General features: G+C 34.8%; 3 protein-coding genes across 3 annotated transcripts; all 3 read right to left on the bottom strand.

Annotated features, from left to right (window-relative positions):
* Positions 1–427: 427 nt before the first annotated feature.
* Positions 428–12,369, bottom strand: LOC146139226 (adenylosuccinate synthetase isozyme 1-like). Its single transcript, XM_083393050.1, has 11 exons — positions 12,173–12,369; positions 11,276–11,441; positions 10,311–10,419; positions 9,728–9,835; positions 9,124–9,232; positions 8,049–8,151; positions 7,464–7,618; positions 6,550–6,674; positions 6,238–6,335; positions 4,761–4,910; positions 428–1,412 (listed from the first exon to the last, which is right to left on the bottom strand). The coding sequence occupies exons 1-11, from the start codon at positions 12,338–12,340 to the stop codon at positions 1,360–1,362; spliced, it is 1,344 nt and encodes a 447-aa protein (XP_083249176.1). The 5' UTR covers positions 12,341–12,369; the 3' UTR covers positions 428–1,359.
* A 3,156-nt stretch (positions 12,370–15,525) lies between these two features.
* LOC146139225 (uncharacterized) lies at positions 15,526–17,014 on the bottom strand. The gene is made up of 4 exons (XM_083392924.1): positions 16,828–17,014; positions 16,489–16,654; positions 16,308–16,375; positions 15,526–15,954 (listed from the first exon to the last, which is right to left on the bottom strand). The coding sequence occupies exons 1-4, from the start codon at positions 16,964–16,966 to the stop codon at positions 15,602–15,604; spliced, it is 726 nt and encodes a 241-aa protein (XP_083249050.1). The 5' UTR covers positions 16,967–17,014; the 3' UTR covers positions 15,526–15,601.
* A 3,104-nt stretch (positions 17,015–20,118) lies between these two features.
* Positions 20,119–25,473, bottom strand: LOC146139224 (adhesion G protein-coupled receptor D2-like). The gene is made up of 7 exons (XM_083392384.1): positions 25,385–25,473; positions 24,803–24,856; positions 23,781–24,412; positions 22,963–23,194; positions 22,189–22,398; positions 21,273–21,560; positions 20,119–20,518 (listed from the first exon to the last, which is right to left on the bottom strand). The coding sequence occupies exons 1-7, from the start codon at positions 25,452–25,454 to the stop codon at positions 20,352–20,354; spliced, it is 1,653 nt and encodes a 550-aa protein (XP_083248510.1). The 5' UTR covers positions 25,455–25,473; the 3' UTR covers positions 20,119–20,351.
* Positions 25,474–26,740: the final 1,267 nt, after the last annotated feature.

Raw genomic sequence — 26,740 nt, 5'->3', positions numbered from 1 at the left:
TATCAAGTATGTAACATACATAAGTATAAGTAAACATATTTTTTTCTGTGATATCTTGCAGAGGATTCCTTCCCTTAAAACCCCAATAGAAGCGAACGTGCATTTTTTAAGGTATTCCGCTATTTCTCTTATATTGCTTGCGAGTTTCTATCACATAGATCTCGTATAATTGTTTTTAAGTAAGGTAAGGCACAAAAATGACAAAGCCTTCCAATGCAAACCGGTTTAAAGTGCTTCAATTCATATTCAAAGCCAAAAACTAGTATTGACATGTTTACGTAAGATCATCTGCAAAACTCATGTATTCGACTAAATAAGAAGCTAAACAACTTAATTATTCTACAAGCAGATTACTCTAGCCTCACAGACTGCATTTTAACTTGCTTAATCTGCCAAATAGCAAAGAAAGCGTACAAATAAGGTGAAAAAGGGGTCTATTAAAAGCACTTATGTACGTTTCACGTGCATTATTCTAAAAAGGCAACGCTAGAAGGAGAGAAAGACAAAAGGGAGCGAAAAATCGGGGGTAACATCGACTAATTTGTGCGCTTGGTGCATTTGTGTGGACTGAGTGGCTAGATTTTTAACAGGCCGCATTAAAGTATGGCTTGAAAAGGTCTGCTGGCGTTGCGACATTTTTACAGCAAAGTAAAAAAAATTGGGCCAAATTTTTAACCCAATCGATTGGCTTGAAATGTTTAATTTCCGCTGGCGATACTAATTTATCCAAAGACGCTTTACCAAAACTCTGCCTCTATGTTGTGGATTGAATTTTGTTTAAATACTTGATACAACGTTCATAAAGAATTCGTGACATTTTTGCGGATTTTAAAGTTTAAACACTCAAAACATTCATTTGAATTAGAAAAACGCCTATATACTGTTATTGTTATAAAAGGCCATTTTAATTACGCACACCAATTACAGAAAAGTTAAATTTAAATACCCGTACTAATAATAATAAAGGTTGTCTTAGAATTCGCATACTATTAACAAACAAAGATTTTAAAACATTATTTACTGCGATTAATAGACTCGAGTAGCAGAAAAAAAAGGACAAAACTGGTTACTTGTGTACACCACGGGTTCTATAACGTCGCCAATGGAACATTTTTAGCTTTGCGTTTGAAATAAACGATTAAAACCATGAAGCACGGCAAAAAATCAGCCACACTAGAAACCTACAGATTGTGTTTGGCGTTGTTTAGGTAAAATTAGCGTAAAAACATGTGGCCGTTTGCGGCTTAGGCTCAACGCCTAAAGTATCGTTAGTGCTGTAGAGGGGGGCGTGTCCCTCTATTTAGGGGGCGTGGCTGTGGGTCGTCTTTGGATTTTAATCGGGTGAAAATATGCAGATCATCAGGACACCTCAATGATAGCTGTTCGTGCTTGTCCAACGCCAACCCAGCCGACTGTAAAGAAAAATGCAAGTTTAGCTTTAATGTTGCACTGAATATGTGATAATTGAAATCACATTGACCCTTGCAAGATAAATGTCGACCTTAATTCCTGGTCAGCAATAACAGAATACTCAGAACTGCTAGCTTTGCTCGAGTGTACTGCTAAAAAGTTTGTATTTACTGGAACTTCTGGGAATGCCTTTTTGAGCAATATCAAGATATAAACTTCCTATCGTAACAACACGTTTAAAACTTTTTATTTACAAAATTATTACAGTCGCCAAAATCAGCAAACTAATGAACAATAATTATGTTAAACTTATTATCAAGCCCCCACCTTAAGATTGCCTTAAACGGTTTATGTTCTGAAAAAAATTTAAAAAAAATAGCTGCTATCATAACAATAGGTTATACTCGATTAATTACAGCTCGTAAAACAATGAATAAGTTTTTTTTGGCATAAAAGTGAAAATGTTTAAAAATGCATATAGAAACGACGTCATAGACAACCTGGTTAAAACTTTTATTTCATCAAGTCCACTGTAATACAGGAAAATCAAATTTCGCAAGCGGAAACCTAAAAGGAAATCGATCCTAACCGCTAAAAATAGTCCCTTTGAGCTGAAATTTAAAAAAGAAGAAAAAAAGAGAAACAAAAAAAGAGAAGAAGAGAAACTAAATAAAAATAGAAAAAAAGAAAAAGGGAGAGGAAAAGCAAAAAAGAGGCACTAAAAATTGTTTTCAAAACAACCTTGAAGTTTAGGAAATTTACCTTATTTTTGCAAATCTTTTTTAGGGCCTTTTCCTACGAATGATAATGGCAAGAAAAAAGAAAAAAATATGCCAGCCTTATTAGGAAAAGGTTAAGCTAGTTCGAGCGAAGCGAAACAGAGCAGACACCGCCGATCCCCTTTTAATCCGATTGAAATGCTTTCAGCCCGTTTACCCTTTTCGTCGACCCGAGCTCGGCGCCAAACCATTATGACGTAACACAACAAAACCACGCAGCGCCGTGATTTTGCTGCAAGGGCGAAACGCGATCGTTTAAAGAGATTTATCGCGGAAATATGATACGCGTGTTGTTCAGGGCGACTTGTATATTGCGAAATAAAAAGGTCCCAAGCGTGCTTAAACGATTTTCTTGGCGTCTGCCCAAATACAGACAGAAAAGGGGGAAATCATAGGTTGTATAAAAATTCTCGGAATTTTTGCTGATTTAATCTGCTTTTAGATTTCCAATTGTATATGGCAAGATGGAAACCACCCAGAGTGTTTAAAAGAGTTTTTTGGCGTCTGCCCAAATATAGGTAGAAGCGGGAAATCGTAGATTGTTTAGGAATTCTAGGAATTTTTTCGGGCTAAACCTGCTTTTTAGATAAATAATTTTTGGCGTCTGGTCAAATACAGACTTTTTGGGAGGTCTGCCAAATTAAGGAAAGAAGGAATTCTCGAAATTTTTGCTGATTTACCCTGCTTATTTAGATTTTAAATTGCACTTTTGCGAGATGAAAAGGTCCCCAGCATGTTCAAACAATTTATTTGGCGTCTGCCCAAATACAATCAGAAAAGGGGGATCGTAGATTGTTTGGAAATTTTTGGGAGTTTTTCTGGCTAAACTTGCTTTTTAGATTTCCAATTGCATATTGCAAAATGAAAGGGTTCCGAGCGCGCTTAAACCATTTATTGGCGTCTGTCCAAATACAGTTAGAAACGAGGAATCGTAAATTGTTTAGGAATTCTCGGTATTTTTCTTACGGGACATAACCTGTATTTTAGATTTCCAATTGCATGTTTGAGAAAGCTTATTTAAGCGGTCGTGACAAACTAGACTCGGTGTATGCTGCGTTTTTCTCAACCCATTGGTCGCCAATTAATTTTGGATTGCAGCAGTAGTTTGCATGGTTAGATTTATTGATATTTGTTTTAAGCAGATTTTTTTTAATGTAATTTTTCATGTTAACCCTTTTATGCAGTTAACCCTTTAAGTATAAATCATCATGGCGGTTTAGGTTCCATACGTTATAGGTGTTTGAAACTTTTTTTGCCCAAATTTAGGTAATGTTTATTTTATTTTAGTAATAGAAGGCTACCAGGCGCTTAAGTTAAATTTCGCAGTAAACTATACAATTTCACAGACCGATAAAATGATTAAAGCAATAAATCCAATTTTGTAAACCAGCTGTAGCTAACGCAGTGCCTAATAAACGCTCGTTGTCCGACGTTGCAGTTCTACACGTGTCGCAGCTTATCGAAAACTTCGGCGACGCCTAGAATTATTAATTTTTATCTATAGTCTTTATATTTTGTACGTTTTTAGAATATAACTGGCTTACGAATTCTGGTTTAATTAATACCCTGATGAGGCCAGCTGGTATCTGCTGCCGAAACGTCGGTTATAACTTAGTTTACACCAAAATAGCGATTTATATTTCATTGTAAATCAGCTTGTAAGTTTTTCCGCAGTGCTTCATGTAACCTGGTCGAACTTGGCGCGCCGAGATTTTTTAAAGGGCAATATCTCCAAAATTTGTACCGCTAAGAAGGTGAAATTTTTACACAGTTCTTGTAATGGCTTTGAAGGGGAGTTTTAATAATGGCGTCTTATCTTGCGGTTAAACTTAAAATAGAAATCGATTCGATTAGATGGGAAGAATAAAGTGGTTTCAGAAATAGCGCACGAACAATTTATCGACTATTCCAGGCTATAATTGCTGATCTACACGACCGATAAAAGTTTGAAGATCAAATTAAGTGAGGAATGACGCCCTGTCAAATTTAACCGCTCGCGGTAACCAAATTTCAAATATAACCGGGTGATATATGATTATGTAGCTTAAGATGCATTAAATACCACTGAAAAGAGCCAAAAAATTAATCAATTTTTAAACAAAAGGAAAGGAAATTAGATAGCAAAGCGCCGTAAGTTTGCCGATTGAATCAAGACATAAAAAGTTTCTTTAAATTATTTATCCTAATTATTGCGCGTGAAACAATTAGTTGCTGTATGTTGGTATTCTTCGTTGGCTCATTATCGGACAAGCTCACCAATTTATAATTCAACTTTTTCTAAAGGGCTTGACAACTTGGAGTTGACTTGCTCTAATAATGGCTTTCACTGCGATTTTACATTTTGGGAAAAAATACTTTACATTATTTGGGAAAATACTTTTTGAGAAATGGCTTGAACTTCAGCTATTTTACAATGATTTGTATGGAGCATAAGTCATTTCAAAATGTCTTGTTTACAACACTGGATGTAGTATCGGCCGCGATCCGATATTATCGGACATATTAACGCATGACAACATTAACACATTATTATCGAGTATCGACACCGATCCGATATTATCGGACGCTCACCTGGCACGTGAAGGATCTCTTCAATCTTAGCCAAGTAATTCCTGGCCTCTACGGGGAGTTCCCCGAAATTCCTGCACGCAGAAGTGGGGGTTCCCCACCCAGGGAGTGTGACGTATTCCACCTCGACCTCTTCGAGAATCTCGAGCGACGCTGTGACGTAACAAAGGGCATTGTCTTGCTATTAGTTGAAAATATCTACATTTAAAATTGAGTCCACAAAATAACTTGAACATTTAAAAAATTTGAGGCATAGTGGTTGGATGTTGTGGTCAGACGTAATATCGAAGCCCAGACAGAAGTAGGTATCATTTTGAACGTTTCGAATAAATCTTAAGATAATTTAATGAACTGTGATTGTGGTCCGACGTAAAATGAATATCAAAGCCCGTACAGAAGTAGATGACACTTTGGACGTTTCGAATAGCTCTTTATCCATTTCAACATCAGAAAAATTCATTTGAAAATGGATAAAGAATTTTTCGAAACGTCCAAAATGTAATCTACTTTTGTATGGGATTTGATATTCTTACTATGTCATTTAAAAGCGAATTGTATTTTCAAAATAAAATAAACGCTTGTAGAACGCATTTCATATCTTGTCTCTTTACTACTCCACGCCGCCACCTAATGGAACAGTTTTGCAATTTGAAATTTTCCTGTATTTCTTGTGAAGCAATTTAAAATAGCTGAATTGGGTCTTTTTTAAAAAAAAATTAAGAATAGTCATATTTTTAGAAACCTTAACCATCATATCTACAACTTTATAAGTAGGCGAAAGAGGAAAAAATAAAACAGGTAAACATAAAATAATAAAATATTCCAGCCCGCATAATCAAATAGTCTAGGTGCAAACTAAAATTACGGGGTCAAAATAACTTCCACGTGGTGGTAAAAGTCGGAAATAATTCATTAGGAATCGAAAAGCCGCAAAATATCTACTGCAATTTATAGAACCACCTCAATTAAATATTTATTAATGGGACAGCACCTTTATTGGGTATCTAAGCAAGTTTTAACGTGGTGAAAAAGGTTGGCTGCCTTTTTCTACCTGATTTTGTGCTATCGGTTTTACCTCAGAGCCAAAGGCTTTTTGAAACTCACAAAAGGTGTACAAGATATACCGTAGCCTAATCAGGTGGCACTATATAAAGACAAATTGTATTGAATTCTTGCTTGCTCTAGAAAATAGACCAATACAGCCATTTAAAAAGATTTACGTAGTGAGACAATCAAAGCCATACAGAAGTAGGTAGCATTTTTAACGTTTCGAACAAAGAAATATTCGAAAGACAATGTTGTTGAAAGTGAATAAAGATACTTTCGAACCGTTCAAAATGCTACTTACTTTTGCATCGGCTATGATATTCTTACTACGTCTTACTACAACCTCTAACCATTATGTACAAGATTAATTCCGCAAAAAGTTAAAAAAAATTACTTGCAATTCACCAATAAGTAAATAAGCATTCAAATTTACCTGGAAACGCTGGCAGCCTCTTTCCCTTGTATTTGTAAGCGACGCCAATATTAATACTTTCGAACGAGTCAAGAATATCAAGCTTCGTAACAGCAATCCTGTTTTAATAGGAAGAAAGGTTTGGATTTCGCTGTTTAAGTTTTTTTTACTGGTTGTGTTTTCATTTCAGTTGTTGATGTATATAGACAATTTGTCTTAACCTATTTAAATGTTCAGCCGATTTGGTTGTAAAACATTCTAAGCTTGCGGTATACCAAGAATATGAAAAAAATATTCAAAGCATAATTCCCACAAATCATTAGTACAACTTACTTTGTGAAGTTATTGATCATGTTGGAGTATTGTACGATGACCAGGTCCAGCCATCCGCATCTGCGTGGTCGTCCAGTTGTCACTCCGAACTCGTGGCCGATGCGCTGGAGGCTGGCGCCGATGTCCTAAAAAAGATTTTCCTAATTAGTTAATAACCAGGATACTGGCTATTTTAAGAATCGGCCGGTTCCTATTTTGACTAAGGCCGTTACTGAGCTTAGAAGACCTCTTATGAATTGTCTGCTATATACAGGGATGGTACGTATTATTCGTTTTTTGCTAAATTTATTCACAGTTTATGGACGTTGACTTGTGTTTTTTTTACTACAGGGGTGCTTACAAATTTGAATTTGACGTCACAGAACGCCTGCTAAAAAGACGAGTTTATATGCGGTGAATGATAAGTATTTGAACTTATGGAATATACATGATTATCTGCCGGAATTTATGTGAAAATATGGCCTCAAAACGGTATGCATAAAAAAACATGAAGTATTTTGCACGAAATAATCATTGTTTAGGGGGCTCAGCACCACACGTTTCTACTTAGGGTGGTCTGGGCACACTAAGTACCCCCCCCCCAAACTCGGCGTCCATGTAACAGTTAATACCTACAACATTTTAGTACCCTACAAATTTCAAAATAGGATCGCCGTTTGATATGGTTGGGTTTAGATTTGTTAAGATTTTAACAAAACCGCGAAAGCAATGCGAATACGTCGCTCATATTAATTAAATTCGAATTTATTAATGTATTATGTTTTGTTTTCAAAAAGTTTTGCAAAGAAAACTGGGTCGCCAAAGCTTCTCTAACATACTTTGGTTTAATGTTTTAGTCGCCGCGAAAAAGGTTGAGGCACTGTTTTTTAAGTCTTGCAAAAAGCAGTGTAAAAAAGCCCTCCTCTCTTCCTTACGTTAAGTTGTTCGGTGGGAAATGGCCCTGAACCGACTCTGGAAGTGTAAGCCTTCACAATGCCCACAACCTCCCCGATGCTGGCCGGGGGAATCCCCAGGCCCGTGCACACGCCGCCGATCGTGCAGTTCGATGACGTCACGAAGGGGTAGGTCCCTGAAAAAAAAGGAAAATTAAATGTCTTATCGACAAGTGCGTCGGAGAGTACAAAAACTTTTCCAGGGGCATCGAAAAAAAAGTTGGTTTCATTGTTTAGAAAACAACAAAGTAAAAAAAAAGGAAAAAAGGCTTGAGAACAACCGGTTCAAGCAAAACTTTAATCGCTTTAAAAAGTCAAAACAAATACGTAAAGTAACTTAAGATTAGGCGTAGATTATTTATGATAAAGTATAACTGATGCTGTTTAAATAAATATTAATTAGCCTTTAACATAATTTAATATTGAGGTAAGATCATTGTTCTCATAACTAAGGAAAAATTTGACTATTTTAATAAAGAAATCTTTTTTTTTTTAAAAGGCAAAGCAAAAAAATTAAATTAGCGCACTTTATTCATGTTAGGGGGCTTCTAAACAAGCATTACTTACCAAAATCGATGTCAAGCATGGTTGCATTAGCTCCTTCAACTATCACGTTTTTCTTTTCTTCTGAATAAAGAAGTTGGTTCATGTAAAACACAACGTCCTTCACCTTGGAAAAAAATGTTTTTTTTTTTACTATCATTATGAAGGTAAAGCCACATTAGTTGTTATAACTGAGGCACAAGGCGGCTATGCTTTACGTCGCAACTGTGGACTTCTAAAAACCTGGCAGAGCACCTAACAAACGAAGCAGGCGCTAATTCGTTTGGTTATATCTATATTTATTTTGAAACCCTTGTAAGTTTGATTTTCATAGGCCCCATAATCTTTAAATAACTGTGGGATGAATCACCCAGCCCAAAAAGTCAAAAACGATAAAACATGTTTTTTTTTTATATTTAAGAATACTTTTTCACTTGCCCACGGCACACCTGGTATGTTTCATGGCGCACCAATCCGCGGTGGCACACCGGTTAAAACTAGCTGCTTTATATGTAAGGAGAAAACTATAAGAAAACAACAAACAGTGAATCGTTTTGTTGTGCTTGTCTTTTGTCAAATAACTTTAAAGCAACAAGACGCCCAGAATCTGTAAATAAAGTTCAAAGAGGTTTGTTTGCCAATCAACGTTACACAAAAGTTGTAACAATGAAGTAAAGGTTTTGAATAACTATTTATAGAATTTATTGAAGGCCTTGTTGTTGTTAGATGACTATTATTAGAATATACTCAATATATCTTTGTTGTCATGTTATAAGGGGCCTTAGCAACGAACCTATAAATAACTTAGTTAAAAAGTTTATCTTCTTTTACTAAATAAATATTGTGCAAATTAGTTTTAACATAGCACTATAATTGCCAACATACTCCAATTTAAACTAATCTTTAAATTATTTTCGGTCAAATTCTTCTTTTAAAACAAAAAAATCTAATTGACAAAAGTTAACAATAAAATAAAACACTTAAGTAGGTAAATAAAACGATATTTAAAAATTCTAAAAAGTCTATACTAAGAAACACATTTATATCGCCATTGTTTTAACTTTACTGAAATTGCCTTGAACTGTTTTATAATTATTACCATTGGCTGAAGTTGTGTTTTGAACTTCATGTATCTCTCAATCTCCTCACCAACATCTATAGACAGGTTGGGATATTGCTGTTGGTAAAATTTCGCGAGTGCTTTGAATCTAATAAAAAAACGTATGATAGGATTAGATGACAAAGCCCTAGATATTAAGTGGTAATTGCACAACAGTTGTCATCAGTCTGTATGTCAACATTTCGACAACCTGACGAAAACATCTGTTCGTTTTAAACTGACAATATGACATAGATTAGCGACTACATCACCACCTATCAACTACTGGGAAACAGCATCTTAGCTTGAATTTAAAAACATTATAATTTTAATGCACATTATGACTGTGCAGACTTCATTACTTTACCTACATCTTATATACAGTTTAACATAATTTAAATTATGACAATAATAAAAAAAATTAATATTGCTAAAAAATTATTGCTGGAAGGACACATTTAAATTAAAATATTTAAAACAATAAAATAAAAGTTTAAAACCACTGCTCCTATGTGAAAATCTAGCATTGCTTTTAGCTGTAAATGTTTTTTTAGCTGCACACCAAAACTTAAAAAAAGCAACATACAAGAATTGGTTTTAATACTTTTCTGCAAACTTTTCCTCACAGCCGCAAAGGTCAGATATTCTTAAGTTCATTCTTCCAGCTTTGCAGGAATATGTTGGACCGATACCTTTCTTGGTGGTCCCCAGCCTAGTTAAGAAAAAAACATACATTTTATATTTTTAGAACTTTGATTAGGAAATATTGAAAGGACTAAATCAATGCTACAAAAGCTGAATGACCATTTTTACCAAACTATGAATATTTAAAAGAAAATTAAAATAAGGGGCAATTGATTAAAGATCAACTACTAGACCAGTTATAATATAAATATCTAGTTAATTTCTTGATCAGGATTTATTTTAGAACCTTCATTTCATCTCTTTGATAAAATATAATTGTTTTTTGACATATTGATACAACATGTGTTTCTCAATAAAATAAAAAATCTATTACAAATCTTCATGCCGTAAATTTAAATTTAAAATCCTCAAACACGTGGATTTAGTTACCAAAAAAGTAAGTTGAAAAATAAATTTGGGTTAAAGTGTTTTTCATTTTTCGCATTCGTTTGACATTACAACAAAACTGAAAAAAAATTGCCAAAACCAAAAACAAGTCTTACTTTTGTTTTCCCTTCATATCTTCCAGGATTCCGTCGACTTGTTGGTGAAAGCCGAAAACGATGTGAGCTCGGTCGCTAATCACAAGATTCTCCCTCCACCAAGTTAAACCTTTAAAAACAAGTTGTGTGAATCATTATAAGGAGTCTAAATTAACATTAGAGCTATATTTTTGCATGTTTTTATGACAAGAAATACTAGTCTAAATTAACATCAGAGGGAGCAATACTTTTGCATTTTTGATGACAAGGATTACTAGTCTAAAGATCAGGGGTGGCCAACAATATAATTTTAGCAAAGTACACATCAGCAAACTTAATTACATACAACACCAAAGACATTTATTTTTAAATTAAGGTCTTGTTATTACAGTCATTAAGGTGATAAGCCTTATTACAAATGTAAAACCCTTCCTTTTAAAATATTTTTTCACATTGATCTACCAAAACCCTAAGAGGCATACACCCAATCTATTCAATTAAATAACATAAGCTGGTTCTGCATACTAAACCTTTTAAGCTTTGTCAAACAGTTGATATGACAGCATACACCCCTGCTATTTTTACCACCAACCAATTTATGTGTCTCAGTGTCTGTTTATAATTTTCCCAAAACACTTGCAATTTACTGCATATTTTTTTAAAAGCATTTTTAGGTTGCCATAGGTAAAATTGTTTTACTTTTCAGCAAACATTTTTTAATTTCTTATGTACAGCTGTTTGAAGTCTTTCATGGGTGTTGGGGAATTGGGTATGTTTAATTGGCTCTCAACACTTTTTGGCAAGAAATTTGAGTTTAATTGAGAAATAATTAAACTATGTAGGCTTGTTGCCCCATAAAACATTTCATGACCCTTAGGGAGGACACCAAGGGTTGGGACACCCTGCTCTAAAATATATCAATACAATGATATAACATATACTACATTCTGGTCTAGCATTGCTAATTTTGAAAGTTGGTGAGATACCCTTCTTTTCGTTCTTGGCAGCTTCTGCAAGAAGTTCAGGAATGTTGATCACGACTCCGTTGCCGATAACCGCCTTGCATTGGTCATTAACAATTCCACTGGGAAGTAGATGGAAGTCAAACATCTTATCACCAACCACAACAGTGTGGCCAGCATTATTCCCGCCCTAAATTGAGACATAATTCAACCGTAATTTACACACAGAAAAAATATAAGTTGCACTTATTTAATAAAGCGCTGCAAATTACAAAAAAATTAAAACAAAAAAGCTGTTTACAGCATAGAAACTTAGTAAAAGATTAAAACACAAACTAAAAAAACCAAATATGTAAAGTTAGCAAAGTTTTTATATATAACAAAAATTATGTGATCATTGCAGTGAATGTCATAATATTGTTACATTTGAAATACAAGGGTTTTATTAAAATAAAATAAAATTTTGGATATTTCGGGAAACTTTTCCAAAGTGCTTTCACAGTAATTTCAATTTTATTTATAATTTGGATATGTCATATTAAAAACTCTTTTGAAAAAAATGATTAAATAATTCAGTATACCTTATACCCAGGTTGGCAAGTAAGGCCTATATTTTGAAGCATAATGGTTGGAGGTTGTAGCAAGACGTAATAAGAATATCAAAGCCCATACAGAAGTAGGTATCATTTTGGACATTTCGAATAACTCTTTATTCATTTATCATTTTGGACATTTTGAATAACTCTTTATTCATTTTCAATAGATGTTGAAAATGAATAAAGAGTAATTCGAAATGTCCAAAATGATACCTACTTCTTTATGGGCTTTGATATTCTTATTAAGGCCTATATTGAATTTTAAAAAACTTACAAAATGGCAGACTTTTATTATTGTTACAACAAAAATATAACTAACTCTTACCTGAACTCTGCAAACAACATCCGCCGAAGTGGCAAGTAGGTCCACAATTTTTCCCTTGCCTTCATCTCCCCATTGTGCGCCTAATATCACAGTGACCTGGTTGTTAATGGACTTGCGCTGCATTGGAGTCCTTTCCGATACTGAATTGACATGATTTGACACCGCCATTAAACAAAAATGCTATTGAAACCACTAAATTTACACCTAAATTAAAAAATTAAGTTATAGTAAATATATATTAATCAAAATACTATCTTTTAGACCTGAGGCCACTAAAGAAATATTTTATTTGTTATTTGAAAGAGGCTGTAAGAGTATCCACATTTTTATATTAAGTCTGGAATAGATTTACAAGTATAAGTTTAAACAATTTTGCTAGATAATATTTCACACCAAAAAAACTTATATTTTAGTTTAATAAATGTCATAGCAGCAAATACATTATTATTACCACTGGCGCGCTAAAAACCAAATACGCAGTTAAAGGTCAAATGCCAATTTACTTTGTCCAAGAACACTCGACCTACCGTATATTTTCGGCGCTGGTCTAGAAACAACAATGCACATTAATTGGGTTAGGATGCGGGTTAGTGTTTGGGTAGGTTAAGCAATAATATTAAGTTATAAAACCACTCTCACCCAAACACTAACCGACAGGCAACAGCCTAACCAAAATATTGTGCGTTGCTTATTGCTTTAACGCAGTCGTAGGACTCTAGACCAGCGCCCCAGAATCCTTAACTACAATTGTGGCTTTTTTCTTAAATTAACAAAATTTAAGCGTTCAGCACTACTAAGAAACAGACTACAGTGTACTACTACTATGCTATGTCATGACCACTAGCGTTTATGACAACTGGCTACTGACCATGCTTACCCAGGTTGTACTTGCCACTATATGAGCGATGTTCTCAATAACGGCTATTCTCAAACTGTCCTAATTTCCCATAGGATGTAGGTTTGACGCCTACACATTATTATTTTACCACTGATTTTACTGTACGTAAGTAATACAAAAAAGCTTTGTCAGAACACAAATAATTTAGTGAAGATTGCCCAAAGTGACAGATACAACGCGTTATTTTAGTAGTCAGGTTGCCACAAAGAAGAAATGCGTATTTTTTTGGTTAAACCAACAGTAAACGTACACACTGGAAAAAAAGTAGGCTAATTGAACGGTTATCCTATTTTATCAAGCAGTAGCACATACGGATTTGAGCACAAAAATTGTAACACGGTTGACACCATTGCGCCAGGCTTGCTAAATACATTCCAACGTTAAGGTGAAAATACTTGACGCCATTCCAAATAAAACATCCAAACGGGGCGAAAATATGGACATGCCGATTTTGGAGATTTAACATTGTTTTGGGGATATAAACAGCTGAAATTTTAAAAGACTTTTATAATCGAAAGGCTTAACATATTTGCGAACAGACAGACAAAAAAACGTAGCCTACTGGTGGTAAAAACAAATTAGCCAAATTGTATACATCTATTTCTGGCATTAACAAGTTTGTTAGTGTGTCATTACCACGTCCAACTCTAAATTCGTGCCTTGAAAAGGCGCATGTCTGTCGCTGGTGCAATATTAGGCAATTGATGTCTAACACGTGCAAAACTGTTGTTTTGTTTGATCTAGCGTAGTAGAACCAATTCTGAACATTAACCGGACTTTTCTCAATGGTAAAGGTGAATTTAACGGGCATCGAAAGAAAAAATGACTTTAACAACTTTTTTAAATTTGCTTAAAACAGTCCAAATACCTTACTGTAGCGGGCGACCTTATTTCGAGGTAGACTTTCACATATTTTTCAAATACTCAAAAAATAAGGAGAGTTTGCACATAATAATACAACAATAAAGAACTTTAGGTTTTTATTAGAAAAAATACGCCTTTTTTGCAAAAGCTTTTTCTGTTACCAGTCTAGTCTAGTAATACTAGACCTATACCTTCTATGTATTTCTCATAATATTTATTATGCCTAATTAAGTTATATTTGATAAATTATTAGGGTTAACTAAACTAGTCACATTTTTATACGAACGGTCGAACGCTCTGTTTGATTTCGAAATGAAACGCTGTTAACTATCCGTTCGGTCGAAATATCCTTTCTAGATAAACCACGGAAAAGTGGGACATTTGTACGCGCGTAAAAAGAATGGCAGGATGTGTCATGTCTGGAATTGCGATTAACAAGGCCATTATTTACGCAAAGAAGGAAACACGACTGGTTGCTCACTCACGGTGTGTGTTTATCAATTGGTTTGCGCGGGGCGGGGGAATATTGACGTCCAATCTATTTTAAACTGTTAGAGTTGCCGAACAGTTTAATAGCACCATGGTTTGAAAATTTAGAAAAATCTTTCAGTATTATGTAAAAAAATATATGCAAACTAAAACACCTTCACCCCTGTCGTATAAAAAATGTATTTCGCTACAGTGGGATAATTCCCCAAACCACTAACATTCACTTTTGCGACATATTTTGAAAAATAATAAGAAAAGTTACACTTTTTTCGACATAGGGTTGGACGTGATATCCAATAATTTTAAAGGAATTTATAAACGTAGGTGGCTAAACGTATGATATGTTCGTTGCCCCTATATGGAGGTTTGCAGGTAAGTTGTAGCATACAAAAGGATTGTGCATTTATAGTATACACTGGACTCAGTCTGCGTTTAATGGCGCGCCGTTATCTTGGGTATGCAGCGCCAAATTTTGAGGTTTACAACTTAACATTCGCTGGAATTTAGGTGTGCAAGCCACTAATCATAGTGTGCGCACAAATTGCTTTTGAAAAGACTCGGGTGTGCATCTGTCACAGAATGCAGCAGACTAGCACTGGACTACATAAAATTCTCGAACAGGTGTAACAGACGCACGCTTTTCACAAATTTTAACACTTTTACATAGCATTACTTATGTTTAGTGGACTACGTCCTACGGTACCACACGTTTCTGGACTAATGGATCTTATACTGTATTCTTCTCCTTAATTTACTTGAAATGTTTGCACTTCAAAGTTTTAAATAGTGCTATTCCGGCCCTACCCAATTGTCACATTCAACAATTACTTCATTGCTGTGTATGTAAAAAAGTCATACTTCTCTTTAAGACCTGGTGTTACAGATCTTGGTGACTTGTTCAGTAAATCCTGATTTTAATGTTTCACCTAATTAAAAGGGTGTTTTTGTACAGCATGTTATTTCATTGTAGAGCACATATTCACGTTATTCTTCGTTTATTATAAATTTATTTGAGAACATCAAACAATAAGATTAAAAAAGGCAATCATGCAAGTAGAAAATGCAAAAGAGAAATTAAAAAAAATAAACAAAGTGTGTTAAATATGGCAAGAAAGCTTTGGCCTCCAAGGCCTCCCATTCTAATACAGGTTTGTTAAGTCTGTATTAACAACTTTCTGCTACGGGAAAGTGTTTTGTTGCTTTATAGCATTATTTAAAATAGTTAAAATCTCAATTTCAATGTCGCAAGTGTCTTTTAAAATTCGAAACTTCTCCGCAACCACTGCCCCGAATTTTGAGGCATAATCTTGACAGCTAGCATTCGAGCAGGCCAACTGTTCTTGATTTGAGGTATCGGAAATCGATGACCATTCATCGACCCACTTTCGTTTGTTAGCCTTTTTCGTAGTGTTTATGTCTTTTGATGCTGACTGACTTTCGATCCACTTCTTTTCAATAGGATGCTGAAAGGCCTGTATCTCTTTATTATTGTCATCATTCAACCTTCCATGTGCTTTATTTCTATTTGCATCTATAAAACAAATGACTTGTTTTACCCACGGTAACATAAAACCAGCAGGTGCATACAAAAATAACAGTCGTCCATGCACAAGAAAATTAGGTTTAAGGTTTTTTTTAATGAAGGACAACTTATTAAAAGAAAATGTTGTTATACGTTTAAACTTAAGTGAAACTTCATTTTCTAGTGCAATGCTAAGACTGCAGTGAACTTACTTGCTAATAATTATTGAGTTTAGTAAACTGATGCTTGTGCAGTTTTTAAAGTTGTTATGTTTATGTCTGTGTTATTTCCCACAGTTTACATAAAAAGGGTATTTTTTTTATACAATAGGCACTTTGTAATATTAGAAGTATTGTATATACCTGGTAGATCCGATATCTGTCCTAAGATACCAATTTCTGGCCAGTCCAACAAGGAATTTGAAGATATTCTAAATATATAAACAAAATGTTATGTTTTGCAAACTTTTCATTTACAGTATTACTTTTGAGTTGCTTACTTAAAAACATTTTTTATTTTGATAGAAATAAAACTGTTACATACTCAATATTACGAAGGTGTTCGCTTAAGAATGACATTGGAACAAAGTATTTCCAATTTGTTGTTGGCAAAGGACCTCCTACACTTCTTCTTTTAAGGTTTTCCAACTTTAAAAATTCCTTTCTGTACCGGGTTCTTAAGCTTTTCCATCTGGTTTTACACAAGTCAACTGAAAAAGGAAACCTAATCAGTATAATATATGATTTTTAGATTTATAAATTCCTATGAACCTACCAATTTACTATATTTTATTCATAGATAGTTGCTATTAAAACACACACAAAAACAATGTATAATTTTGAAATAGTCTGGAAAGTGCGACTTAGAATAATATTAGCTTACCTGTTTCTCCTAAGTTCTTTGATATCTCTTCCCAAACATTGTTTTTTATCTTTTCATTTTTGTACCCCGGCAGCTTTGCGTCATAAAGCACACCGTTTGGTTGCACAAAGCTAATCAAGTTTTCATTGAAGTCACCCATCACATATTCAGCTGAAACTAGTGCACAGTACAAAACATTATATCTAGATGAGGCAATCTAAAAACAGGAACTGAATTGAATTTAGGGTAGACAAAAAGTCCAAAGAATTTTAACAGTGGTAAACAGTCAATTATGGTAACAGTTAACTAGTATTAAAACCTTTCAGACACATTTATATGTGTTTAAAAACCGCATAAGCATCGACAATTATGATATAATAGGATTTATACTATTCCGTATCACATGCTGATTAAACACGCCGCTTTCGAATGTAAACAAAACAATAAAAGCCGATAGCGTCGACAAAGGCGTTAATGGCGTCACAGAACTCGTTGTCGCCGTCGTCGCTTTGTCAGCGGATGTGACGTCGATGCCGTCGCTTGTGGCGCTTTCGACGCTTTGAGTCGAAACTTTATCGTTCTTGCCTTTTCGAGGGACTTTGCTACTTCACGGCTTTCAAAGCGAGTTTTATTAAACTTTTTTACTTGACTGAGTTAGTATGTTATGGTAACATGTGAATTGACTGTATTTGGATTTCGCGCCATTAAAACCAGTGCGTTTTAAACTCTTTCACTTGTTTGTTGCGTCATAAATACTACAACCAAAGAAAAACAAGATTTAGATTCATGTGGCTGCCGCAACTGAAGTGGGGCCTACAATAGATGAACAACTCCGAAATTATGAAAGTAAAGCTTGTACAGCATGTTAATATAACCCTCGTCTCATAAATGTTTGCAAGAATTTTTTTTACAGGGGCTATTACAAAAATCGTCACAATGCTAGTAAAGAAAGATTTCATGCGTAATCCCCGAAATTTCTCTCGGGGGTGGGCGTACCCAAGTTTGAGAACCTCTTTGGTTACTTCATTAAGGTTTTAATGATATTTTATTACTTAGTATGATAGCCTAGCTAGGGCTTTGCTAATATTTTTATTACAATAATTTCGCTGTTGTGAAAAGTTATTGAACCATCTTATTGTCGCATTAAGAAAAAACTACAGAGAGTCTAGCTCAGTGGTTCTCAACCTTTTTTCTTTCGTGGCCCATTTTCGTTGCAAAAAAATTCTGTGGCCCATACATGTTTATGAAGAAAAACAAACTATAAACTAGGTTTAGAACAAAAAATAGCAGACCTTGTTTCAAAATAGATTATTTCTTTAACTGCGCATTAGTGAGATACTGAACAATAAATTTACATTACTTCTCAATTCCTCCCTAAGCCATTATTCCTGTAAAATTAAGTATAGTGACATAAATGAAGCTAAATTCTTTAGTAAAAAAAGTTCTGTGGCCCAACCAAAATGTTCCCATGGCCCACCAGTAAGCCATGGCCAACCGGTTGAGAACCGCTGGTCTAGCTAAAGCTTCTTCTACTTAACCAGGTGAAGCGTATGTATTTCTAGATATTTTATTTAATTGAAAATATGATTCGATAAAGGAGTTAAAAGTAACAACATTCCTAAAATAGAAAACTTTGAAAAAGCTAAACAAAAATAACTTGGTTTATGCCTACGACGTGTTGAAGCTAACATATTTAAACTAAAAAGTATTTTTTTTTAATTTGTTGCACAAACAAAAACATTAAACCAATGTTGATACACAAACGCATAAAATCAGTTAACCTGGGTAAAAACACGGCACGAATAACGAATAACTGATGGAATACAATACAAATACGGTACAAGATAGATTCAAAAGTACAGCAAAAAAACATAAAATGAAACAAATGTAATTAAATATCAAATGTAGTTTTCATTATTCGTTAAAAAAGTTTATATTCATAACGTTACAAAAATGAATTACTTTGGCGCTGGACTGAAAACAGAGTATAATTTAACTTTACAGCAGTGTTCTAATGAATTAGCATTATGATTTGGCTCAAGTCACTGTTTTAAAATGACCTTACTTGAGCATTTAGGAAAAAATGACTTAACTTAGCCATAATTCACTGAGGCAATCGACTTGACTTAGACTTGAGTGCAAAAAATATTTTTTGAAAAAAAAATATATATTTTTGAAAAAAAAGTTATTTTTACACCAAAATTTTTACTTGTAAAATAGTTTTCTTACCTAATGTTACGTATTTGGTGTTTGCTAAATATCGTCTAGAATTGAAAGTTTCTAATTTGAATACTTTAACTCAATTTTTTTTAAAGCAAATGGTATAAAATAATTGTTTTCAACATTGCCTTACAAAAAAGTAATATCGAGAATAAAAAAAACGTTATCAGAAAAAGATACAACAGTGTTTCGCAGAGAATATTTTAAAATTCAGCATTTTTAATAAAAAATTGGATGGTTGGCAGCGACATAAACTCTTAAACATTTTTGTAAATTTTCAGAAACCGAAAAAAAACCAGTGTAATTTAGTATGTGTGTCGTTATCGTTGGTCAGCAGAACTTTTGAAGGAATATAAAGTTGTACACACAATCACACATGCACGAATAAATGTTACAATAAAACAAGCACTATAAAAAAGGGCTATAGACAGAAGCAATATACCGAGTGCCTTCGCATTGCTTGAAATCAGTTGGCTCATTATGGTTATAGTGCAAGCAAGGTAAGGCAAAAAAGCCGTCGGTGAGCTTTGTAAGCTTTTCTGTGAGCTTTGTAAGCCTTTCTGTGAGCTTTGTAAGCCTTTCGGTGAGCTTTGTAAGCCTTTCGGTGAGCTTCGTGAGTTTAACCCGGTATATTGTTATGAGAATGCCGTAATGGTTGGTCAGTACCACTCCAATAAGGCTAGATCACGGTATATACCCAATACCAAAGTTTATTCCATGGTTTCGACCAAGATTGAAAGCAAAGAATGCTACAAGCTTTAGTGGGTTTACTTTAGGGTGATGCTCAATGCTTAGGTGGACTATTATAAGGCCCCTTAGACTCCCTAATATCTTATTCCTATCAGAGGTTGCTAATATCGGTTCGCATCACCTATCTGCCAATCCCAGGTTTATGAGCACTCAAAACAGAGCCAGATGGCCAAAATAAATAAAGCCAAACTTACATCAAAAAAGTTAGTTTGATGTAAAATCCAAGGGGTTTGAAGAAAAGCCTAAATTTTTAAATTTGGATTTGAAAAATCCTAACTGGCAACCCTGACTTTAACGCTGCACCTTGCAGCACCAAGCGACACAAGTTGACGCAAAACGTACGAGAGAAAAAGGAAGAAGGCACAAGATATTTTTACGTGAGAGAGAAAGGGAAAAAGGCACAACAGCAAGTCAACGAAACAGCGATAAAATATTTTATATACTCAATTTATTTACTTCACACAAGTCATGCTAGTTTAGATGAGCTCTACGGCTTGAGGAACCTACAGTTTTCAGCTGAAATACACCAACATCCGTGATAAAATACGCGTTCCATCGCGCGATTTAAGTTGAATTCAATCTCCGCCGAACGAGGAGAATGTCTTCGATAATTCCTTTGTGACGTAACGCATCACGCCGCCGTCTATGACGCAATAAACGACGAAAATGAAGAATCCTTGCAGACCGTTGACGACCACGTGGATGTACATGGAGGCCAGAATAAACGATGGTGAACCGAGCCCTGAAGTTTCGTACAACAATTAATGGACTAAATCCAACCATAAGACAAATTAGAGCCACAGGAACATCGGAATACAATCAATTCGGAATAAGGCCTAAATAGGACCAATACTCAATTGTCAGCGTAAGGTCTAAATCGGTCCTAAACCTGTCGGAATGAGAATGTTGTGGTTATTACTGTGTATTTTGCTTTATGATGTCGATTTAGATATTATTGCTTTGAAGTTTCACTGTGTGTTCCCTAATGGATTTGTGGGGTTGGAAGTTTGGTTATTAGTGGAGTTAAAAGGGTTGTTAAATGGAATTGTGGTATTTTCTGTCTTATTCTATCGGGATTACTTCTTATTCTCCGATGTAGGTCTTATTCCGACTTTTAGTTGTTCGTGTGACTTTTTTCGAATTTTGTTTTATTTCGATATAGATGTTATTCCAATGTCGGTCTTACAGATGGACTTAGGTAAAAAGCAAGGCACTTTTGCCAACAGTGTTCATTAAATTTTCAAAACACGAGAAATACCTTTGTCACAGGGTCTTAAAAGGCAGGGTATATTATTCATTTCTTTCTATACCACCGTCTATGCTTTCGGCAGATAACACATTTTTTAACAATAGACGGGGCATTGTTTCATATTATGGCACAATATTCTGACATTCCAAAGGGCAATTACGTATATTTTGCATGTAAAACGTGGCTTTAGCAACATACATAATAATCAGCTTGTAAATCATAAGGGGTATCACCAAGTTATTCTCACCGACAAAAAATCCAAGAAGAAATGGAATTCCTAACACTGGAATCAGGATTAGAACAAGCTTCAGAGTTGCCCGTGTCTCTTCTGCCATCGTCTGCATCTCTTGGTCATATGGATCAGGATTGCTGGGAGCCGGAACGCTCCTCCTCAGTCGGATCGTGATGCAAGCAACTCGAACCAGGATGAAGAGGTTGATGAAGGCCACCAAGCAAACTGGGATCACTATCGACCAGATGAATGTAGGGCTCGTAGGGTCCATCCAGCATCTGTCGTGCTGGTAGCTCTGAGACTCTAGAGAAGATAGGGAAACTGTTTGGCGAGTTATAACAGTAGAAATGAAAACATTGTGGATTAGATATTTGAGAGTTAGCATTTAAAAAAATAATGGTCGTATTCTTTTCTGAAACTTGTTTAATTTTGCAAATTTAACTTAAATGTAAAACTGTGAAATTGCCGCGTTGCCAGCATACGAATTCGATACTTGTAGCTTCCCTTCTAATCGAAAAAATCTGTAAAAATAAATTAGCAGGCAAAACAGAACAGAGCAGAAGCAACGTAATACTGAAAATTAGCTGTGATAAAGGTCCTTAAATATTTTAGTCATTTTAAGTTCTCCGGTTCGAATATGGCCTTACACTCGAAAATTGTTTAAAACAAATTTTTTTACGACTTTCCTTGGTTTCAATTAAATTTAACCCTAAGGCTTCAACGGTGAATAACAAAAAAATTCTCTTATGTTCGAAAACAATTTTTTCTATCTTATTGTACCCAAATAGCCAAACGCCGTTTGAGCACTTACCAAGACCGAGCTGTTGAAAGCTTCAAACGTTTCATTTACAAGAAAAACTCTTCCGTTCGAAAACATTTTTCTACCTTTTTGTGCCAAAATCGACAAACGCCTTTTGAATAGCCTACTTACCAAGACCGAGCTGTTGTACTTTGGAAAATGCCAGGTACGAATCGGTGAAATAACTCGAGATCGCCGCAGCTAATGTGATCAACCCGGGGATTACCCAGCCGGTGAATACCCGAAGAATGTTACGCTTCAGTGATGTCATGTTTGTGTAATGCAGAGCCTGGTCAGAAGTCTTAATGGTCAAGGTAACACCTTCAATGAGCATCCAGAACACTGAAATTAAATTATAAAAATAAAAAGAAATGGATTTTAAAAGAGCATTTGGCTTTTTGTAGTAAAAGCGTCACCGTTAAGAGCATACTTCATGTAAATTTCTTTTATATCATCCTTTTGTTTTGGCAAAAGTATTCAAGTATTTCTTTAGTTTATTATCTTACTTATGCCACGATAATTAAAACTGCTCCAAACCATTAAATAACATTAAATTAACATGTAAAAACGCGTAGGTTCCAACTGAGTTCAAGTGCTTATAATTATGTTTACATTAAAACTCTGGCCATTGGAATTTTTGTAAAAATATACTAAAAGTTATACGTTTGTTTAAACCCCTGAAAATAACCAAAATGATTTTAATCCTACTTTTCCAAAATCTTATTCATAATAAATCTAAATTTATAAAATGGATGTAATCAAATAATAAATAAACCACACCATAATGACCTAAGAGTTCTTATCTCAACATTAAAAAGGCTAGTTTGTGTTAATAAACGGCTTAAATTTTATATTAATGTCAAAATTAACATTTTGAAAGTAATCACACCCAAGTTAAGTACTCACTTGAAGTGAGTAAGAAGTACTGAAGCGTGACGGCCACTGGAAAGCAAAGCTCAGGGACGTACAGCGCCACCTCGTGGGCGATGTTGGCAGAGTGGAAGAGGCACAAGGAAAAGGTGAGGTTGATCTGGACGAAAGTCCGATCGTTTTGCAGCTGCTTTCTCACAGAGATGAGGATAAAGAAGGTGATGAGAAGAAAGAAGATGGACACACTCTCCATCACAAAAGACAGGATCTGAAAGATTGTATCTTTAAATGCTGAACTTGGAAGATTTGACCGCTTAAGTTCATTCCTAACACATAAAATTTAAAATGTATATGTACACTTAACAAGACTAGTTTGAAAGCTACTCGAGTTTTTAATTAGACCCCGATAGACCTAATTAAAACAAGCTTTTATATTTTGGTATTTAACTTTGACTGTACGTGGCATACAGAGGTTTGACCTTAAAGTTTGACCACTAATGAAAAATGGCTTGCGTAGAGCTTGTATTTGGGTTCCCTAAATGATATCTTAAATAGCAAAATAGGTTGTACTTCCATGTCGCCTTTTTATTTATTTATTTTTTCTATTTGGCATTTTTTTTCCATTGATTGGTATCGCTGCCTGATGAAGAAAATCTGCACACAGCGGAAACGTTGGAGAATATGAGTAAATGGCGGAAGAGCTTTTTTAGTATACTATTTGTGATAACAACAGCTTATCTATTTGAACAATTTCAGGTTGCTGGTGATCCAAAAATAGAAGGAGACTAATTGTTACTAGGGAACACTGTGGTTTACAGAACAATAAAACAAGTTCAAGCTTATGATTCACACACCTTAACATGATAGGGAACAGTTAGCGTTTCGACGGCCAGCAGGACACTGAAGGCGGTCGTGTGATCGCACTCGCATCGGACCTCCGTCTTCACTTCGCCCTTCTTCCATTGGCATCCCTCATCCGAAAAGCTCTCTTCAGTCATGAAAACGCACTTCCAGGAGAGCTCGGTAAAAAGGACTCGACCTCCGTCCGCCTCGGATTCGTAGAGAGGTAGGACCTCGTCTTGAAACGTTTTGTCGTTTGCTATGTCGAAGGAAAACTCGACAGAGGCGCTGATTGACTCGTTTTCATCGTTTAAGATTTCTATGCTGGCCACGTCGTCGGATTTAAGCATAAAGGCTTTGCCGCGGCTTAAAAATTTTGACTGGTACGCCGATTTTAAAAGTGTGCGAATGCATCTTGGGATTTGTAGCTTTGAAAAGAGACACTTTTCACTGTGATTTCGCGCGGGCCCGTAATGCAAAAGGCTTCCTAAATGTGTATTGCATGTCCAATTTTTAGTACCGGCACTCTGTTTCTCTTTTATTTGAGCGTCAGAAAAGTTCTTGCTGAGAATAAATGCTTTTCTAATAAGATATTGTTCAGAAACCCCGCATTTGAGACAAGATCCAAAAGGGAGAGAATAGTCAACTGAAAAAAAATAATTGTTTTATTAAAAACTTCAGAAATCTTAAAAGCAACTTTTGGGTAACTTTATACTACACAGCTTCATTAGGATAATTATATAAGACGTCAAAATACAGTTTTTAAATATAGCGTAAAATAGGTTTTCTTCGAAATGAATAACGAAAATTAAAAAAAAACTAAAAAACGTTGACAGAAGTATGTTTCGAAACGTCTTTTTCAAGATGATGTTGATTTACTCGACCTTTTTGGCTTTTGACAAGAAATAGAAAATTTAAGCCTCAATACTTTGAGAAGCAGAAATATTTAATTGATAAACGATTTGGTTTTAACTCTTCAATTTCTCTTTTATGGTAACCCTAAAAATTATTCTAAGCAAGAAAAATCTCTCCATACTTTCAGTTTCGACCAAATGTTTGCAGCATTCATTCAAGGAGTTGTCAGAAAAATCTGAAAAGGACAAAATTGGCCAATGCGTCCTTAATTTTTGCGTCCTAATTTTTCAAACAACACTACAAATAATATTGTGAGGTCAACAGTTAAAATTTCCAAAAAATATATGACAGCGATGTTAAAATAAAATTCATTTGTAAATGCTCTAACTTATTAATGAATTTCAAAGCCAAAAAGGTCAAGTATATCGCCATTATCTTGATTAAGACGGTTCGTAACGAACTTTATAATCTTTAATTAATTGTACCTTTGTGTCCCATCTTTTATAAAGGATGTTATGATTTACTTCGCACTCACATTAGCTGAAGATGATACAAGTTCGTATCGATATTGTACCATTGCGTCCCACCTTTTAGAAGTGATGTTTTGATTTACTTCGCACTCACATTAACTGAAGATGATACAAACTCGTATCGAAAAGTCTTAATCAAGATGATGTCGATCTATCCGACCTATTTGGCTTTGCAATTGAATATACCAAGCTACATTACAGACCCATGCATATTGCACCCAATTCGGACTTACTGCATTCAGTTTTCGGAGTTGATGGGTTTGAAATCAATGATCTATAGGCGTATTTGGTGGTGGAGGACATGTCCGATTCTTAAAGTGATAAACAAGAGTTTTCAGTTATGGCTGAGTTTGTGGACTAGTGCGGTCGAGCTGTTGCAACGTTAGGTCGTCCAAGGTCAACCACATTAGAAATAAGTTGTTTTTACTCTATTTTCCGTTTACTTGAAACATTTAGGCACACGGGAGCAACGGTACAATAGCAATTAGGTTTAGACTATTGCTGCACATTAGCGTTTACATGGACATTTGGCGTTTACATCTTCGAATGGTAAAAACTTTAATGTTATCTGTGTTACTACGCCCAAAAAAGGACAATTTGCCCCGAAAAGAAGACAAAAAGTACAGTACAAAATAAGTTGTACTTTTAAAGCATGTATATCACCTCTTTTGGATAATTATCGGCGGTTTCAGCAAACTAACAGCAAAAAAAGACATAAAAACGAGAAAGTTATATGTGCCAGAATCTCATGATAAATTTGGTTGTTTGAAAGAATTTCAGGGGGTCTATGAAGGGCAAATTGAAATATTAGTGTAAGCCTATGTTTAAGAAGAAATCAGTTTTTCAAAGAAAAAGGTTTAATAAAAGAAAATATTTGAGCAGTGAATGTATTTTTCCATTTTACTTAAATCATTAGCATATTTCTGAAAGTCTATTTGCTAGTGACGTCAACATATGACGTCATTTTTTTTAAATGTTTACCTACCGTGGTCAACGCGAAACAAAAAAACAATTTAGCGGTCCGCGGTAAAAAAAAAGTGACCCCTGTACTATATGAAGAGATACCGATAGTTAACTGCATATGAAATGTACTGATACTATTATTTGGCATCGGTTATATCCTATAGTATAGAACCTCGCTATAGTTTTGATTATAAACATAAACGGAACGGACCGACGGTAGAGCTCCGGGTTGGAATTTCAGTGACCGTGGTAGTTTCGGGAATTTTGGTTGTAGTTGTAGTTGGAGGAGCTGAAAGTAAAATTAAACTTTTAAATGAAACTGTTGTCCATTTTGACCAATCTAATGAATTTCCCGGGACCTAAATCAAGACTATTTCTAATCTCTTTAACACACATCCGAGTAATCTCATAACCATTCGGTTTTGTACCGCGACCTTTGGTGACAAATTTAGAATGACTCAAACGGGCTTAAACTCGAATATTTGTCAATGTTGAGTTTTATTTTTTTTCAACATTTGAAAAAAAGTATAGTCTTCAAGTTTTAGAATGAATGTATTCTCCATTTCTTTAATAATGACTGTATATTATCATTTTTTATAAACCATGTATAATTATTGTCACTACAC

Source organism: Ascidiella aspersa, chromosome 6, assembly GCF_963924565.1.
Source record: "Ascidiella aspersa chromosome 6, kaAscAspe10.2, whole genome shotgun sequence".
NCBI classification, from domain to species: domain Eukaryota; kingdom Metazoa; phylum Chordata; class Ascidiacea; order Phlebobranchia; family Ascidiidae; genus Ascidiella; species Ascidiella aspersa.
This window is presented reverse-complemented; position numbering and strand designations above follow the sequence as displayed.

Excerpts from the sequence above, each read along its gene's own strand:
- LOC146139225 (XM_083392924.1), bottom strand. The coding sequence starts at position 16,966 with ATGGGTGACTTCAATGAAAACTTGATTAGCTTTGTGCAACCAAACGGT. Across the intron at positions 16,376-16,488 it reads GAACACCTTCGTAATATTGA|AATATCTTCAAATTCCTTGT; the intron begins GTATGTAACAGT and ends TTATATATTTAG. Across the intron at positions 15,955-16,307 it reads ACAGATATCGGATCTACCAG|ATGCAAATAGAAATAAAGCA; the intron begins GTATATACAATA and ends TTTGTTTTATAG.
- LOC146139226 (XM_083393050.1), bottom strand. The coding sequence starts at position 12,340 with ATGGCGGTGTCAAATCATGTCAATTCAGTATCGGAAAGGACTCCAATG. Across the intron at positions 8,152-9,123 it reads AAACACAACTTCAGCCAATG|GTGAAGGACGTTGTGTTTTA; the intron begins GTAATAATTATA and ends TTTTTTTCCAAG. Across the intron at positions 1,413-4,760 it reads AGAGATCCTTCACGTGCCAG|TCGGCTGGGTTGGCGTTGGA; the intron begins GTGAGCGTCCGA and ends TTTTCTTTACAG.
- LOC146139224 (XM_083392384.1), bottom strand. The coding sequence starts at position 25,454 with ATGTCCTCCACCACCAAATACGCCTATAGATCATTGATTTCAAACCCA. Across the intron at positions 24,413-24,802 it reads ACATTTGGTCGAAACTGAAA|TTGACTATTCTCTCCCTTTT; the intron begins GTATGGAGAGAT and ends ATTTTTTTTCAG. Across the intron at positions 21,561-22,188 it reads AGTACAACAGCTCGGTCTTG|AGTCTCAGAGCTACCAGCAC; the intron begins GTAAGTAGGCTA and ends TATCTTCTCTAG.